We start from the raw sequence: 11,688 nt of genomic DNA on the forward strand, positions 1-11,688 counted from the left end.
TATTTTCAAATTCTAGCGCACTCGAGCTGGTTTCTCCAAAATTACCTACCCCACCTTGAAATGACCAATCTACTTCAAAAAGGGAATTACCTATTAAACTAAGGTCCACACAAAAACAACAATGTGCAAATGTCAGCAATGAAAGGAGTGCAGTGCATGTGTGGCGTGTGTTCTATGAAGGTTCTCAAAGTCCTGCAAAACGCAGGTTGGATGCCAGCTGTAAGAAGAGAGAGACAGATACCTGCATATGTGGTTAGGGCCCAGGTGAGACTAAATATTGTTTCATATATATTATAATATGAAAAAGTATTCTTTTTACTCATATAAGTTCAAAGTTGACTCAAGATTGTGAATAGGGACTGTTGAATTGAAAACCCACCTGTGCAAACTGAAAACCCACCTGTTTCTCTTGTACCTTATATACATTATAAAAATATATTTAAAAAATATATATATATTCTCGTATTTAGGGGTTTCACTTATGCGCCAGCACTTACAATGGACTTGCTTGTTTCTTCTTGAATATTTAGGTTGTATTGCATGCATTGTAAGTCGCTTTGGATAAAGACCTCAGCTAAATGTAATGAATTTCTTAAGTATTTCAAGAAAAGGCAACATTGTAACATAAAATAATATATACAAATAGCTTTCCATATTATAAAACATGTCAGGTGCACGTTGGTTTATCTTCTCACACACACACACACACACACACACACACACACACACACACACACACACACACACACACACACACACACACACACACACACACACACACACACACACACACACACACACACACACACACACACACACACACACACACACACACACACACACACACACACACACACACACACACACACACACACACACACACGCCTCCCTTTCCCGTTCGCCCAACCCCCACTACACAGAAGTCACCGCCCTTCGCCTTGCTCTCACACCAACGTGACTACCTCCGCCAGCCCCTACTGAGGCACCGATGCATTCTGGGAGTTGTAGTCACGGCAGCCTAACCGAGCTCGAGAAGGCGAGGCCTCATCAAAATACAACTCCCATCTCGACCCTCGCACGCCGAGCCCCGTCGTCCAATCTGAATATATGGGAGGAGCGCGTCCGCCCACAAAAGCCACAGCTATCTCACCGTATCTTCCCCTTAAAAAAAACAATTGTGCAAGAAAAAAAGGAGAATACGCGTTAAATACAAACACTGGTGACGGTGTGTTTTCGGTGCACGACGGACGGCGACGAGGCGTCCCCGCGTCGTGCTGCGAGAGGAGCGGCGGCGACAGGCAGGAGCAACGGAGAGGGTGTTGTCCTGATGCTTAAATGGAAGTGGGTGGGCCTCTACGGTCACACACTGCCAACTTCTCTGTGGATATTATTCTGACAAGCACCACTTTGATCGTATATGGACTGGCTTTACGGTAAAAGAGACATACGGAGTGGCTGCGAGGGTGCCGGGGACGTTCACTGTGTTCTCCGTTATCTCCGTTATCTAGGGGCTGTTTGATTGTGCCTGCGCTTGGCACCGCCCTTCCTGGCCGGTGGGTGGTTTCGTCAAACGGGCAGATCCGACACGGCCCAGTGCCGAACATATAGCCCGTCCTCCGCCTCCGTACCCGGCCGGCCTTCTACCGTGAACTACACCCTCTCTCTCTCGGTATATTAATGCGTTATGAGTGGTAGGTACCCTCCCCCCTCTCCGTCTCCACCCCCCTCTCTCTCTCTGTCTGACAGATAGGAGACCCTTTTCATATTGATGATGAGGTTACTGGTTTATCTTTATTGATGACTTTTGTTTTGAATATATCTGCATTTATGATCAGATTTTTGTTGAGGCAACTTAGTGTTTACATGACCTTATAATGTTTTATTTAGAAATGCAAAGATATTATAACTGGAGATATTCTCACATTTATACTCTCTTTTTTTGACAGACTCCAAGAAGGAATCATCTGGAACTGAAGGAGGGAAAGCATCAAAGAAGGGGAAAAGTTCTGGATCTCAGGTACAGAAAACAAATATGACTTTATCATACTTCATTACTTTTGCCTTGCCTGTAGGCCAAAATGTACTCCCTCCCTCCCAGCCAGCCAGACACACTGGGGGCGTTTCTCTGGTGTATTCCACTTCCTGCTTCTGTGCAGCCCTTCTGAGAGACTCTTGAATAGGCTTATATGGCTGTCACACTTCAGCCTCTTTATCTTTGAGTTGTCCATTTGAAATAGGGTAAAAAAATAATTGAATTCAGGTGGATTTACTTTTTAAAAGAACTGCAGTGTTGGTATTGTTCTATAATTGCTAAACACATATTTTTATAGGTTGTTTATACCTTTTAGATACATTTAAGACAGACAGTTATTCTTTAATACATCTCTCTGTGTGAGACCTGCAAGAAAAGCATTGTAGCGTTGCCGTATTTGTTACAGATTCTAGACGGTTTCCAAGATGTACAGCATAAAAATGTGCTTGCGACCTAGTTCTTTTGAAAGGGAGGAGAGTGAAAGAGAAAAGGCGGCTTTTTCTTCCAGTGTTCTGAGAAAAGAGAAATGTGGTTGTCACACGCCCACCCACTCGCTTCCTGTAATACCGCCCACTTCCACTGACAGCTCTCTCTCTCTTTCTCTCAGCTTTTTGTGTTTCTCTTTGGTGCACCGTGTTTTCCCCCACTCCTCACTTTTTCTCTCATCTTTGTTTCAAATTGTTCCTTGTGTGTTTTACTTTTATACCAGCTCACCCTTTCCCTTTGGCTTTTTTTTACTCATATGCTGTACTTTCTTGTTTGTGTATGTATGTGAGCTCTCTGTTTGTTTCCGCCTGTCTCTTACCCTGTCAAGCTTCTCCTCCTTCCCGCGCCAATCCTCTTTAACCGTTCCTCTCTCCTCCAGGATTCCTCGCAGCCCTCTCCGTTGGCCCTGCTAGCGGCCACCTGCAGTAAGATCGGAGGGCAGGGGGTAACGGAGGGGGCTCAGGCTCAGGCCCAGGCCCAGGCCCAGGCTCAGGCCCAGGCCCAGGCCCAGGCTCAGGCTCAGGCTCAGGCCCAGGCCCAGGCCCAGTTGGGGGCCCAGCAGTTCCAGCTCCAGGGAGGTCAGTTCCAGCTGCAGGCTGGTCAGCTCCAGGGTCAGATAGTGTTGGACGCGTCTGGAGGTCAGACCCTGGTGCCCCAGCAGCTGGAGCTGGTCCCGGCTCAATTCACGGGGAACGGCTGGCAGATCATCACAGCAGCGCCCACTATGGCCAAAGAGAACACCAATCAGCCTGTTGCTGTGACGGTGGCCACCACCTTGGCTAATGACAGCTCAGCGGGTGGACGCAAGGTGAAAAGTGGGGGAAGCAGTGGGTTGGAGAAAACGAAAACACTTTTTATGACAGTTATTTCTAAAAATGGATTCTAAACATACTTATTATGGGTTGGAATCTTCTTATAGCGCTGTTTAAGTACTCATAGACATTAATATTGCTTTATAACCAATATTATAATACATTATAAAGTATTTCTATAATGACTTTTAAGTTGAAGTATCATAATACTTTAAAACGGCAAAGTTATTTTAGATACAATTATATATGTTTGGTAACAATGATCATCTTAAGCAAGTTTTCAATGCAATACGCATAAACTTCAGGATAGTACATAGATCATGCATTATATAAGGATTAAAATGTATAATAACTATGGGAATTATAAGTGAGTTTGTTTTATTTGTCTGCCAATGTTTGTGTTGTTAACTGTATCACTTCTCCTTTCCTGTTGGGAAGGTGAAGGCAGTAGCTGGGATCAACAGCATTGCAGCCAATCAGCAGCAGCAGCAGCAGCAGTTCCAGATCATCCAGGTTCAGAACCTCCCAAATGCCGGCGGCGGGGTCCAGTATCAGGTCATCCCTCACCTGCAGACGGCGGATGGGCAGCAGATCCATATCAGCTCAGCATCCTCCATCGGGGCTCTGGCGGAGCAGGTCCAGCTCATCCAGACCCAGAGTCCAGGCCAGACCCAGACTATCCTCCAGCCAGCCAACCAGCAAACCATCCTGACAAGTACAGCCAATCAGACGGTCCCGCTGCAGATCCGCCCAGCACAGTCTTTCCCCATGCAGCTGCAGACTCTGCATGGATCCCAGACTCCTGTCATGACCACAGTACCCATAAACCTAGGTGGCATGACCCTGGCTCTGCCTGTGATAAATAATGTTGGAGGGGGTGGGGCTGTGCAGCTCATCCAATCAGCAGATGGCACATTCTCCGTTGCCAATGGTAACCAGCTAGTGACAACAGCAGTGTCTGGGGCAGCTCCCCTGACAGCCTCAACCGGCACGACAGCAGGGGCCGAGGGTGACGGCGCATCAGATGTGACACATGTGGTTTCTACGGGATCAGAGGGTGGACCAGCTGACACCCAAGTGCAGAACAATGAGGCAGACTCTCAGAACCAGAACCAAGCCAACGGGCTGCAGCACCAGATAGATACAGCAGGAAGCATTCAGCAAGTGATCGTGGGCCAGATGGGGCACCAGTTTGTGCAGCAGATCCAGCTGCAGCCTCAGAGTCAGGCCCAGGGGCAGCAGCAGCACATTCAGACCATCCAGCTGGCCCCAGGACAAACCCTGCAGCCCATCCAGGCCTTCCAGAACTCTGCCCAGGTCCTTATCCGTACTCCAACCCTGTCCCCCTCTGGGCAGATCACCTGGCAGACACTGCAGCTGCCCGGCGGGGTCTCCCTGCAGGGTGGACTGGGGACGGCCATGCCACAGCAGCTGACACTGGCCTCGATGTCCGGTGGGACGGCAATGGGGAGTGGAGGGCTGGTCTCCCTGAGTGGAGCACCGCTGACACTGAGCGCAGCCCAGATCAACCCAGGGTCTGGGGTACAGACTGTCAGCATCGCGGGGCTGGGCACGGCGGGGGTTCAGGTGCAGGGTGTTCCCCTCACCATTACTGGTCTACAGGGTAAGGCCACACTCAGTAACTGTGTGAATGTATAGGGATTTAGCAGTGTTCTATTAAATACCTCTAGGGCTGCTAATAATGATAATGTACATCTTTTATTAATCTGCTGATCATTACTAGATTAATTAATTAATTGTTTTGTCAATCAAATATCCGAATATAGTGAAAAATGTCCAAGGTGATTTCTTTACATTTCTTTATTTGTCAGTCCAAAACCAAAAACCTATTCACTTAAATATGATATAAAAAGGAAGAGAGGACATCTTACAGCATTATACTTTCTCAGAGTCAGCAATTAGTTAGACATTTTGTATTTGGTTGATAGTAATGTTAAACAGCAATATTAGTCTATGTTGGTTCAATTGTTGAGTGTGATAAATAAACAATTTAAATAAGCCATGTTGAGGGCAAGCCTTTTTCCAAATTTGGCCTAAGTGGATGTCCAAAGTCTCAGATTTAGAAACAATGTGTTGGTTTAGGCATTAGTTATTGAGAAAATACGTATAAGGCTTTCCTGTTTCAACATGCCAATCTCCAGTTGTGCGGTAAATATACCATTGAAAGTTGAGTTATAACAGGGCGTCCTGCTGGCCCTAACTACAGACTGTTTGGGATCTTGTATTTTTAAGTTTCACTTCATATTTTCTTCAGTCCACCCCAGGGTCAATATAACATTTTGCCTTTTTAAATCACCTTTCAGGTCAACCACAGGGTCAGGACGGGGTCAAAGTTCAGTCGTCTCCAGTAACGGTTGCTGTTGGAAACGTGGCATCAGGGTCATCAATGAGTCCAGACCAGCTGGGCTCAGTCCAAAGCTCTTCTGACCAGGAGGGCCTGCCCAGCAAGAGGCTTCGCCGTGTTGCCTGCTCCTGTCCGAACTGCAGGGATGGAGAGGGAAGGTATGGACACGTTGGAAAGACATTGGTGGTGTTAAACACCGGTCGAATAGCGATTTACAAGTGGTGTGTATTCCTTAAAAAGAGATAAACAAGTCTAAAACAAATATTTGAATCTAGCTCTTTTAGTAATTCATAAGAAAACTGGTGTTGGACAAATTATTTAAGATTTCCCCCCCACCTATAGACCCCACTAAGCCCCTACAGTTAGAAAAACTGTGATTGTTTGGATATTTTCAATGCATATCCCAAAGTTGTTGATGACTGTCATGTCACGATGGGATAAGTGGTTTGACAGATGGTCAGAACACAGTGTAGCTCATTTCCTAAAGTGAGAGATCCGACCCTTCACCACTCAGCATTTCACTTTATAATGAGGAGCTAGCACTGAGAATGTTCACGCTCACGCTAATTCACTCAAGAGATGTAAGTTTATCTATCAGAGCTTGTGTACTGAACAATTCAAACCCTTAAGGCAGGGGTGTCAAACTCAAGGCCCGGGGGCCAAATCCGGCCCGTGGTGGATTTAATGTCGGCCCGCAGGATAATTTCTAATTACTATTAGATCTGGCCCTCCGGTATATTGCACGCACACCTTCACTCAATCCTGAGGGTTTCCTCCGCTCAGAGCCTGAGCCCAAACATTGATGAACTTGCACCCAAGATGAGATGCCAAGTATCTGGCTTGAACTAGCATCACAGAGCAGCACACTGAGTTTCAACGGATGTTTCCTTCTGCACTTCTCTCTCACGACAACAGGGCATGTTTGTTTTTTTCTTGAGGGAAATAGTTTTGTTGAAGCTGTTGTTGGTCTGTGGAAAAATATAATCCAAAGAAATGACTCTGGAAAAGCTGCAGATAGAGCCATAAGAAATGAATGCAACTGATTATTTAATGTTGTTTTTATAGGCAAAAATGTAAGCTGTGTTAGTTCCAGGTTTAATAAGTGCAATAAGTTCATTTCAATAAGTTTTGCGATAAACATTGAACCAGTCCGGCCCTCGACTAGTACCATTTGTTTTATTTTGGCCCACTGTGTATTTGAGTTTGACACCCCTGCCTTAAGGGCACAGTGTAGGTCAGCCGTGATGCAAATTAACCAGCGTGTGTGTTGTAGGAACAGCGGGGACCCCACAAAGAAGAAGCAGCACATCTGCCACATGGAGGGCTGCGCGAAGGTGTACGGAAAGACGTCCCACCTGAGGGCCCACCTGCGCTGGCACACCGGAGAGAGGCCGTTCGTCTGTAACTGGATCTTCTGTGGCAAGAGGTTCACCAGGAGCGACGAGCTGCAGAGACACCGGAGAACACACACAGGTGGAGAAAATACACATACAGAGATTTGGCGTTGATAACATTTTAGCAAATTGGAATCCAGTACATATCCTTATACATAATTGTTACTTATAACAAACTTGTGCTGCGCCTGATGATTACTTTTGCCCACTAATCAATCTATGTTTACAAGCCTAAAATCAGAACACATTCAAATTCTTGTTTCAGCTCTTTTCCAAACTCCTTTCAAATCCATTATTATCACTAGCGGTAGAACAACTTAAGTCATTCTGAATTAATTGGCTTTAGCTGTAGACTACGTTAACATGGATGATTATTTATTTGAATTTTTCAATGAGCCATCACTAGGCCACTAAATTGACATTGCATTTAACTTTTATCAATGTAAGATAAGAATTTGTTGTCTTTTTAACCCTTAGATGCACAAGTGGGTCTTTTTGGACCAGTTGAGGTGGTTTTCTTAGAGTATATTTGTAATTACATTTTTTTATCATTTCATATTCCAGCTATTCCTCAAAAAACATGTTTTGGATATCATGCCATTCAAATTTTTTAATTTAAAAAATGACCCGCATGCATTTTCGAAAGAATTTCCTTTTTTTTTCAAAATGTAAAAAGAAATTCGAAAATTCGAAATAGTGAAAAATTAAATATAAAATATTTCTAGTGTGAACCTAAATATAATCCTAAATATTATACAAGTGGTTTTTCTTAACCAATATGACAAAAATGGCATAAAAACACATTATACTAATACGAGTCCTTTTTGACCCACTTATGTTAGAGTGTGGGGTCCAGTCACTCGTGCATCTAAGGGTTAAAACATGAAGATGCTGCAATCTGCTGATAAATGCTGTGCTCAATCATTTTTTTTTGGCATTAATGAGTTTCTATTTACAAAATGTCCTCTTTTTTTATACCTGTGGGCTTTAATTTTGTGAAGGGTTTTATTTGGTGGATTGTGAGATGTCAAAAGATACCAATATTTATTCGAAAAACCAATATTGTTCCACCAGTAATAAAACAATTCCAACTGTTTTACGACAACTTACTTTTAGGAGAGAAGGTTCCAACTAGAGCAGTCAACAACTAGGGAGTTACGTAGAAAACCTAGGGTCCTTTCTTGATTAGATTTTCTCTAATTCTTTGTTTTTTGCCCCTAGGGGAAAAGCGTTTTGAGTGTCCAGAATGCTCCAAGCGTTTCATGCGCAGCGACCACCTCTCCAAGCACATTAAGACCCACCAGAACAAGAAGGGCGGAGCTGCGGTTGCCATCATCACCACTGATGACATGGAGGATGATGTCCCTGAAGACCTGGACGCCTCTCCTCAGATTGTGGCGACCCTCTCTCGTGACTCTGACCCCGCTACACCCACCACCTCTAATCACATAGAGGAAGAGGAGGTGGAAGAGGGGGAGTTTGAATAAGCCACAGACTCCTGTCGCTTTGCTGAAGGCTGACTTCCTGTTTTTTTGGGAGTCTTTGCAGGGACTTTAGGGGTGGCTACTTTTTCTTTTTACATAATTTAAAAAATATTCTCATGAAAAAGGCAGTAAAAAAGACAGGATTACGCAATTAACAGAAACAAATAAATATAAACATTACAATTTAAAAATAACACACATATAATAACAGAAATTTAGCCTAAACGTATGAAAGTTAGTTTGGCAATTTATAGAGTAAATCTAAAATAATTCCATTCACTGTGGGGAAAGGAATGCAAGAAATGTCTAGATTAGCACAAGACAGGGGGACCTGCAGAATCTTAAAAAACATCGAGAGACAATTTCTTAATCGCAACAGAATTGAACTCTATGCACAAGGTTGTGTTCCTGTTTCATACCTGTCAGACAGTGCTGAGGGTCAATCATGGTACAGGACTGTTGCAGAGCAGTGATAGGGTAGTCTTGGGAGGGTGGGCGTGTGTGTGTGTGTGTGTGTGTGTGTGTGTGTGTGTGTGTGTGTGTGTGTGTGTGTGTGTGTGTGTGTGTGTGTGTGTGTGTGTGTGTGTGTGTGTGTGTGTGTGTGTGTGTGTGTGTGTGTGTGTGTGTGTGTGTGTGTGTGTGTGTGTTCTGTATGAAATCTGTATGAATGAGCGTGCGTTTGAATTCCCACGCTGTCACCCAGAGGATCTACCTAATTTGAGTTTCTTTTTCATGGTTCAGGTTTAGTCCTCTGATCAGATTCAGGTGTTGATTCCTTTGAGACCAGTCAACGGATAAACTGTTATTGTAGAAGAGAGGGAATTTTAAAAAAAAGAGTAGAAAAAAGCACACATAAAAATGTTTATAAAAAATGCATTCCTATTGAGGCGCCGTGGCCATAAGGAAAAAAAAGCTCTATAGATTAAAAACAATCTAGCTTTCTACAACTTTGTTTGTGTAGTGAAAGCAATACTTTAATGACAATCCTAGTGAAACCATGTTTACATTGTCAGGGGAAGTTTTCTCTGTTAATAAAATTAGCCAGTTCGCTCTAAGATTAGTGAGAACATCCGAAAGCAGTGCTGTCGTCCGAACAAAGAGTGTTACTCTGCAGACACCACTGGGTGGCTTTGCCATCACAGTAATTTTTATATGACAAGCGACCATCAGATGGTACATTTTTGTTGGACAGCAGCACCATCACTGATGTTGCTTTTTGCTTTCTGTGCTCTGGTGACAAACCCTCTTACCCTGACCGATGTACCACAATTGCCTTAACACAAGCTGTTGTACGGAAGGAATCTCAGCGTTAGCCGGAGGGAGAAAAAGGGCGAGCCTCTTGTATTTTTAAAGGGTGACATGGAGAGGGCACCACAGCACAGAGAGCTAAGATGAGACAGAGTGAGGACAGCTGTGGGTGGGTCAGGCTATTTAGCTATGTGGATATTATGAAATGTTTTCTGGTGGTGTTGCTCTGTGTTAGTTCAGTGCGTACATTATTTTTAAATTAAAAAAAAAAATCATATAATTTTATAGAATTTATCTTGTTTTAAAAAGTCCCCTTAAAGTATGTTAATACACAGGACCCCACTGTGTACAGCTAATTTATTATTTATCCTTGATTTGTACTATTTGCTACTATTTTGCTGGACTTGTATTTGTGTGCGTTGATTCTGAGGTTGTGTACAGCATGTTTGAGTTTTTTGCCGTAGTGCTGCTTCTCTCTTCTTTACTCTTTGTGCTTCTGTTTTCTTTTTCTACGTCTGACCATTGCCGTTTTATTTCTTCTTCTCTTTGCGCCATAACTTGTTTTTGGAGAAAAATATATAACAAAAGAAGAAGTAAGCAAAAAAGTTACTATTGTTTAAAGTTGAAAAAGGTTGATACCAAACAGATTTAGATGTTTTTGGTAATATTTTGTGTGACAACCAACTTTTTTTTTTCTTTGATATTTTGTAGTGACATCTCATTTGTAAATCTTTTTCTAAAAGATGTTTCTTCGTCTCCATGACATTTGATAATGGGTTTTTTGCCAGGTTAGCCTCAAAGGCCCCAGTTTATTGATATTTTTCAAACTGGTTTGTACAAATGTGTTATGTCTATAAAAAAGAAAAACAGGACAACCATGAGCAGAAAAAATATGCTTTGCCTGCATAACACTTGACAATAAAGTGATTAAAACTGTCTCAAATTTCACTCTATTGCCCTGGTATGTTTGTATATCAATCCACACACACACACACACACACACACACACACACACACACACACACACACACACACACACACACACACACACACACACACACACACACACACACACACACACACACACACACACACACACACACACACACACACACACACACACACACACACACACACACACACACACACACACACACACACACACACACACACACACACAGTATTGTGACAACAGAGTGTATTGATTAGAGTATGTGCCTCTTTAGGGAACAATTACTGTTTTAAATTACAATTTCTGCTGTTGATGGGACTCCAAATTGATGCCTTCAAGATGAAACCTGTGATCATTCTGTTACAGGACAGTCCGTTACCACTCAAAAACACAAAACAGCTTTGACTGATTGGGTTATGGACATTTAACGGGCTAATAAGCCGTCCTGTTCAATAAAACATGACCTACATTACACCCCAAGCGTTACCCAGCTACGATCAAAGTGTGACTTCTGGGAGTTCACCACCAGGTCACTGACTGCAAGTTTACAAAGAGCATCACGTAGTAGGCAGCTCACGCATACCTACTACGTGTTACTCTTGAAAAAACACCAAATCTACAACCTCTCTCTGTAGCCTCTGGTGTTTCGTGAACATTTTGAGACCAAAGAAAAACGTAATGAACTCTTTCAATATCAGAATAAGGACAGATGTTTGATTGTATAGCAAGACTGACACTATAGATAAAGAAATAAGACATTAGATTAGATAACATTTGTAATGGCCTTTCTATATCTCACTCACATTGCATGTCTCATGAAGATCCGGTGACCTCAGGATGACCTCAGACCTCTACCTGCTCATTACGTGGGATAAGCTGACTGGCTCAAGAGCAACAGTTGACCTGACACTACTC

The 11,688-nt window shown here is 43.3% G+C and overlaps 1 protein-coding gene across 2 annotated transcripts; it reads left to right on the forward strand.

The window, feature by feature from the left end:
* Nucleotides 1–1,023: 1,023 nt before the first annotated feature.
* sp4 (sp4 transcription factor) lies at nt 1,024–10,769 on the forward strand. Of its 2 annotated transcripts, none has more exons than XM_079654024.1 (7): nt 1,024–1,691; nt 1,947–2,017; nt 2,898–3,326; nt 3,769–4,954; nt 5,655–5,853; nt 6,975–7,168; nt 8,311–10,769. In XM_079654024.1, exons 1-7 carry the CDS (start codon nt 1,685–1,687, stop codon nt 8,574–8,576), a joined length of 2,352 nt encoding a protein of 783 aa, XP_079510150.1. In that variant the 5' UTR covers nt 1,024–1,684; the 3' UTR covers nt 8,577–10,769. The 2 variants fall into 2 exon arrangements, with proteins under 2 accessions (XP_079510150.1, XP_079510149.1); XM_079654023.1 differs by having other exon boundaries at nt 1,025–1,691; nt 6,969–7,168.
* Nucleotides 10,770–11,688: the final 919 nt, after the last annotated feature.

The sequence above is a fragment of the Notothenia rossii genome (genome assembly GCF_949606895.1).
Source record: "Notothenia rossii genome assembly, chromosome: 10".
In the NCBI taxonomy this organism is placed as follows: domain Eukaryota; kingdom Metazoa; phylum Chordata; class Actinopteri; order Perciformes; family Nototheniidae; genus Notothenia; species Notothenia rossii.

Excerpts from the sequence above, each read along its gene's own strand:
- sp4 (XM_079654023.1), top strand. Across the intron at positions 4,955-5,654 it reads CACCATTACTGGTCTACAGG|GTCAACCACAGGGTCAGGAC; the intron begins GTAAGGCCACAC and ends ATCACCTTTCAG. Across the intron at positions 5,854-6,968 it reads TGCAGGGATGGAGAGGGAAG|GAACAGCGGGGACCCCACAA; the intron begins GTATGGACACGT and ends TGTGTGTTGTAG.